At 56.0% G+C, this 6,928-nt stretch overlaps 1 protein-coding gene across 1 annotated transcript; it reads right to left on the bottom strand.

Annotated features, from left to right (window-relative positions):
- Positions 1–962: 962 nt before the first annotated feature.
- On the bottom strand, positions 963–6,130 carry PFN1 (profilin 1). Its single transcript, XM_089479920.1, has 3 exons — positions 5,855–6,130; positions 3,173–3,365; positions 963–1,514 (listed from the first exon to the last, which is right to left on the bottom strand). Exons 1-3 carry the CDS (start codon positions 5,984–5,986, stop codon positions 1,417–1,419), a joined length of 423 nt encoding a protein of 140 aa, XP_089336046.1. The 5' UTR covers positions 5,987–6,130; the 3' UTR covers positions 963–1,416.
- Between the last annotated feature and the right edge of the window lie 798 nt (positions 6,131–6,928).

Here is a 6,928-nt window from a genome sequence, read left to right as displayed (position 1 = left end):
AAAAACGTATGTAAAACCAATACAGTACAGATTAAAAACTACAGATTCATTAATAAGTAGAAATATAGCTTATTTCATCACTTTTTAAACAACTCTTTATCAATGATATTTTATTAATGAACTTGTAGGGCCTAAATGAGAGCCAGTGAGGTTGGACTACAACTATGGAGACCAGGGTCCAATGGCCTTGCTCCACCACGAAACCCCTCAGAGGAAGGCAAAGGCAAATCTCCTCTAAACAAAACGTGCCCAGAAAACCCCAAGATAGGTTCACCTTGGGGACTTGAAGGCACACAACAACAGGCCTACATGTCCAGCATGGTGTAGTCATTTGAAGGTTGGACTAGAATCCTAGACCAGGGTTTAAATTCCCACTGAGCCATGGATGTCCCCAAGTCCCACTCTCTCAGCTTCAAAGGAAGTCAATGGTAGCAAACCCCCTCTGAACAAATCTTGCTAAGAAAACTCTTGGATAAAGTCACCATAAACTGGAAATGACCTGAAGGCACACAACAACAACACAGGCACCAGACCTTGTCTGCTCTTGGAGGCTAAACAGAACTTGGATGAAAGACCAACAAATACCAGGTGCTGTAGGTTATATTTCAGAGGAAGAAACTGGCAAAACCACCTTTGGCAATTCCTTGCCTAAGAAAACCCAATGAAATGCTTGGCGTCCCCATATGCAGACAGGGAACTGGAATGCACATATGCAGACACACATTAATGAACTTACACCTTGTAAGTTCTGACCTATTGCCTGGCTTGATTGCTTGCTTTCCAGGTCTCTGCTCCTAGAATCAGCTGGGTGCGTCAGGAAAGGGGGCCTTCCTTTTGGGGAACTGCACTAGGGCCCCCCATCCCTTTGTACATGAAGAGGAGGAGGAAAAACAAACTGCAGCCTCTGCTCTGGCACCATCTAGAGAAGACGGCCCAAGATGACGACGCACCTCCACACACACTTTAGAACTTCAATTTGTTTATTTTTTTCTTGTTCCAATATAGTTTTCTTAACCAAAAAAACTACACCTTGTAACAACCAGAAAATTTGGCAGCGATAAGGATTTTCTTGTGTTTGTGTGATAGAAAAAAAATGGCAAAAAAAGAGAGAAGAACTGGAAAAGTGGGGAGAGGGTTAGAACAAAAATGGTAGAAACAGGGAGAAGGCAGGAAGGGAGCGATGGGTGCAAGGGGTGAGCACTGGGGCAGGCGAGGAGGAGGAGGAGGAAAAGAAGGAGTCGGAATAACGCGGCGAATCCGGCGCCGGGGGGTCCCACAATGGTCACGGACGGGGGGCCCGGGGCCCGTCGCAGCCACCTTGGACATCCTTCACCGTTGTTCCATCAGTAGTACCGCAGGTGGGACAAGGCAGAGAGAGAGAGAAAGAGAAAGAGGGAGAAGGGGCATGATGACTGGTCAATACTGTGACCGCCGCAAGTGATTGGCCATCTCATAACACTTCTTGTTGACGCAGCCACCGTGGACGCCCTCCTTGCCCATCACCAGGACTATCGCTGCAGGGAGAAAGAGCGGGGGGGGGGGAACAGGTGAGTAAGAGCAGAAAACACAGGTGGCAAGAGCACCCCACCTACCCACCTGTCCACCCCATGCAAGAGGGAAGGAGGCACCCAGTGCCAGGGGCACCACCTTAACTTCACTGGCCAGCAGGAAACTAAATTGTTCCAAGTCCCATTTGGGGAAGAGAAAAGCAGGATATTAATCAAATACACTTTTTAACAAAAGACAACCTGGCGCAAGGATAGACAAAGAACAGGCCTCCCAGAGGTTGATGGACTGCAATTCCCAGCACTCTCTGCCTATTCAGGCTGATGAGAGTCACCGCCCAACCACCTCTAGAGGGCTGCTAGGGCTTTTTAAGGGAGGGGTATCTGAATCTAACAGCTGCCCCCAGAGGCTAGTCTGGACACCTCCCAGCTTGCCCTTTACAGATGAAAAAGAGGGTTTAAATTATATATATATATATATATATATATATATATATATATATATATATTCATATTCCAGCAGCCCACTGAAAGAAAGGACTCTTCCAAGGGTGCTAAGCCATTTCCAAAAGTTGTTTTTAAACTACTTTCCCATTATATACTTTGTTTATTTCTTCTCCTGAATTTGTCTTAATTCTTTTCCATTATTTTTAATTGTATGTTTTACATTGGCTTTTTATTCTATAGGATTGGCTTTGTCAGTTCAGATGGGCAGCCCTGAGCGGCGTTTATTTTACGAAATGCAGGAAGCAGACAGGATGGGGAAGAAGGAGAGGCTTAGCAAGGGGAGACGGGGGGAGGCATGAGGGCTTCCCCCTTGCCCAAAACTACCCCCCTCCCGCTCCCTTTGGCTGAGTCACAAGGCCCCCCAATGCCCAGGGAGAGAAAGCCTCCACGGAGAGGGCAACGGGAGCCAATGCAATTCCCTCTACCCTGCTTGTCCTGTTCTGGAGGAGGAAGGAAGGGAGTCAATGCCAGATTGCTGTGCCCCCTCCCCTCGGCCAGCCAGTCCTTCCCCCTCCTGGGCAGAGGCTTGGCTTTGCCTCTGTAAGATTTATGGCCCCTTCTCCAGCTGCCCAAAAGGCCGGGACAGTGGTGGCCTTATCTCCTCTGCCTGGATGAGGCCACAGCTGTTTGTTCCTCCGCTGGACAGAGGATCCCTGGCCACAGCTGTGGGGAGGGGGCCAAGGGGGGAGGAATGCAGCCTCAGGGAAGGAACCCCCAACAGCTGCCAGAACAGATGGGTCTGGAGAGGGCAGGGAGGGGAGGAGTGGGAAGCCTCATGGCTGCCAGGGGAAAGGAGGAGCACCCAGAAAGGGGGCCCTGGACACTCCAGAGCCCCTCCCTGGAGAAAAGGGGAACCACCAGAGATGCTTTGCATTTCAGCTCCTCTTTCAGAGAAAATCTGCTTGTGCCAACAATACACAGACTGGTTTCCTCCAGCAGGTTTTTGCACGAAGTAAGTGCTCCTTGTGCTCAAATATGGGTTTCTGTGCAGGAAAAAGTAGGGTTTTCAGCGCAAATGATTCCCCCCAACCCCCAAAAATGAGACCCCAAAGTACAAAGAGCATCCAAAGAGAGTAGAGAAACAGAACAAGGTGACCAAATGGATTCCTTCTTGCGCCCGGAAGGAAATGAAGCCCCCCCCCCATTGGTGGTCGACTCACTCTTGTTGGTCATGGCGGCTGTGATGTTGAAGGTGGGGGCCCCTCCCGTACTCTTCGTCCGGAGGTCCATGGTGCACTCCCCATCCGTGTGGAGGCTGTCCCGGATGACGGAGCACTTCTGCCCGCCCAGCGTCAGGCCGTTGACAAACAGGTTGCTGCGGTCCTTCCCCACCAGAGTGTTCACCTCCGCCGGCTGAGAGGGGGAACAAGAGGGTCACACGTGAGGAAGAGGAGGGGGCTCCATTCGTCCAAGGACCCCCCCAGCAAAAAAAAAAAGGCCACCACTCTGCTGCATCTCTAATGTCCCCTTTCCCAGAGAGAAAACACAGACCCACAGGATGGGCAGACACACGTGTGTGTGTGTGTGTTCGTTCTCCCATCCCAGACTTGGGGAGGGGACACTGGGGAGCAGTAATCCTTCATGGGGTGGGGGGCTTCCAAGATAGTGGAGGAAAAGGAAGCATGGCTCCCACTTACAGGTCACCCTAAGCCATTGGGGAGAGGGGAAGCGGTTACCCAGAAATGCAGAAGTCAGTGGGGCAAGATCTCCCTCCCCCCCCCCCCCCGGCTTTTATGAAAGGAAACCAGAAAACTCCCAATTTGGGCCTTCCAGATTCCCTAAATGCACCCCCCCCCCCCCCGACACACACACAGAGAGGGAGGAAGCGGCCCAGTTGCCAACTCTGCCCAGTCCCTTTGCAATCCAAACTCTGCGCTCCTGGGAACATTTTTCCACCCTAAAAGGAAGGAGGGAAGGGAGGAGGAGGAGAAATGGGGACCAAAGAGCAGGGAAACAGCAGGGCTTGGAGGGAAGTCCTGTCCCAAACTGCTGGCACTGTTGGCACCGTCTTTCTTTTGCCTATAAAACTGTGGGGAAAGTGGGCTAAGAGGGAAGACCCTTCCCTCTAATATACACAAACTCCAAACTGGACGGAGAAATGGAGGAGAGAGGAAAGGGAAGGGCCCCGGAGGGAACAATGGATCCCCATAAAAGGGAAGCCAGCAGAATCCGGGCCGGCCCTCAGTGGATCTTGGCCAGAAGGCTGACGGATCCTGGATCAGAGAGGCCTTAGGGCTTGCTAAGAGGGTGGCCACTTGCCCACCAAGAGGCCCCCAGGAGCTCTGGCCTGGCCCCTGGCCCTTCTGCTCAGTTCAAAGGCCCTGGCGGTTACTTATTGCCTCTTGGGGGACATGCGGAGGGTGCTGCATTTTGCATTTTCAGGCCACTTTTGGGGGCAAAACCTCAGTGCTAATAATTCAGAGGATGAGAAAGAGGGCTAAGAAATACTCCGGACAACAACAGTTGGCCCTGCAATGGAGGAAACCCCAGGAAAGCAGACTCTCCCAATGCAGCCCCCTTGAACTGAGCCAGTGGCCCCCAAGTGTGGTTCCCCTTGTGCCAAGTGCTTTAGAGGGGCTTGGGAGGGGCAGCCCCACTTTTTTGACCCCAAGGAAGGGGAGGCAAGGAGGGCGATCTCATACCCCCCATTGCTCTGTAACACTCTCCCCACCTTTGCAAAGCCATGCCAAATGTTTTGGGGGGTGGAAATCTGGTCTGACTCCATTCTGTGGGTTTATCGCTCCTGAAGCCAGGCAGCAGCTGAGTCTCCTTGGGCTGAGAGGAGAGGAGAGGCTGGCACTGGGGCCAAGGCAAGACCCTGCAAGTGGCCCTAAGTGGGGACTCTCCTTTTATGGGGGGGGGGATGGCTGGCTAAGACCCCTCCCCTTTGCCCCAGGGAGGCCAAGGCGCCCAAGCCAATCTGCTCCCCAGGAGCCAAAAGTGGTGAGAAGAGGGACTCTCCCCACTGGGCCTCACTTCTTTTTTTGGGGGGGCAACCAATGGGCCCAAGGCAGCCTGTCAGCGGGAGCCATCTTGTGCCCCTCCCCTAAAAGGCCTCCCAAGAGGCCAGGTGGGGGCTGGCCGGCCGAGACCCCTCCGCTTTGCCCCAGAGAGGCCAAGCCAGGCTGCCCTGGGGCCACCCTTGCCCCCGAAAGGGCAGCGCCCCTCCCAGGCAGAGGGCCGCGTGGGTCTGCCTTCCAGAGGCTGCCTGCCTTCCTTCCTTCCTTCCTTCCTGGGACCCACAACAGGGAGGTCGGGGGGGCATGGAAAAGTACCAGGGGAGCCCCCCTGCAGAAGAGGAAAGGCTTGCACAATCGCGGGGGGGCACTGCTTGCACACTCACTCGCCGACTTCCGCTCGCGCCCGAGGCAGCAGGCGCGCCCCCGCCCCTGGCACTTCCGCTTCGGGAAAACGGGGGAGGAGAGGGGGGCGGGGAGGGCGAGGCCCTTTCTTTCCTCCCCGAAGAGGCCTCGCCCAGATCCAGGGAGGGCGCCTCTTCGGAGCCTCTCCCGGCGGAGGGGCGCTGAGGCCCCTTTGAGGCCCGGCCTCTTCCCCCAAAAGAGAGAGAAGAGCCCCGAGCCTTTCCCTGATGCCGAGGATTCTGGGCGTTGCAGTAGTCCTGGGGGGGGGGGGGGCTCCGGCAGGAAGGAGACGTGGCACGAGGCGGAGGGAGGGAGGCTGGCTCCGTCGCCGCCGCCAGGTCTCCCCTCACTTGGGGGGGGGGGGTCCTAAGGGGCCCTTGGGGCACAAAGAGGCCCGGGCCTCGGCGAGGGGAAGGGGGTCCCCGGCCTTTGTGACCCTCCCTCCCTCCCTCTCTCTGGGCTGCTGCTCCTTCCGCTGACCGTGATGTTGGCGAAGGCCTTCCCGGGGGCGGCGGCCCAGACGGCGGGGGCGTCCTTGTAGCCGACGATGGCGGCGTCTTGGCACGTGTCGTCGGCCATCAGGCTGTCGATGTAGCAGCTCCAGCCGCTCATGGCGAAGGGACGCGAGGACGACGACGACGAGGAGGAGGAGGAGGAGGACCCTGGCGCGCGGTGGCGGTGGCTGCTTCTCCCTTCGCGGCCGGGATCCTTCTCTCTCTTTCTCGCTCCGGCAGAAGAGGAAGAGGAGGAGGAGGAGGAGGAGGAGGAAGGCGCGGCGGGGGCGGGGCCAAGGGCGCAGGGAGGGGCCCCGCTCGCGCCCTTTCTGCGCACGCGCCAGGAGCCCTTCCCCTTCTGGCCGCCAGGGGCGCGAGCGCGCATGCGCGGTGGGAGACAGGGAAGGAGCAAGAGGGCCTCCTAGTTGCCTCTGATCTGCCCTTTGCCCTCCAGAGATTCTGGGGAGGGGCATTTACGGTCCTAACCCCCCCAGGACGAAGGGGGCCACTGAGGGGGGGCCTGGACCTCCTCATTCCCCTAACGGTCTCCCATTAACCCTGACGGCCCTTCTTGGACTACCACTCCCATCATCCCCCAGATGTGGGTCCTTGTGGGCGGGGGGGGGTTGTAGAATCAGCAAAACCAGTCCTGGAAAAACGCCTTTTCTCACCCCCCCCCCAGTAGCCCTATGCCCCCCCACAGGAAGCCCTGAGGTGGGGAGCGGGCTTCCTATGGCAAGGAACAAGAAGGGACCCCCCCAATACACACCCAGAGAGAGACCTTTCCTGCGGCCAGTGCTTGGTTGTGCCATGCCTTGCTTTCCTTTAGACCAGTGGTTCCCAGCCCTCCTAATGCCGCAACCCCTTAATACAGTTCCTCATCTTGTGGTGACCCAAACCCATGAAATTATTGTCATTGCTACTTCATAACTGTAATTAAACAGGTGTTTTCCAAGGGTCTTAGGCGACCCCCATGAAAGGGTCATTCGACCCCCAAAGGGCTCCCGACCCACAGGTTGGGAACCACTGCTTTAGACCATCTTTGCTCTGAGGAGTGGGC

The sequence above is a fragment of the Sceloporus occidentalis genome, unplaced genomic scaffold (genome assembly GCF_023333645.1).
Source record: "Sceloporus occidentalis isolate IW3139 unplaced genomic scaffold, rSceOcc1.0.p SCAF_14, whole genome shotgun sequence".
NCBI lineage: Eukaryota > Metazoa > Chordata > Lepidosauria > Squamata > Phrynosomatidae > Sceloporus > Sceloporus occidentalis.
The sequence above is the reverse complement of the archived record's forward strand: the minus strand, read 5'-3'. Positions and strand labels throughout refer to the sequence as shown.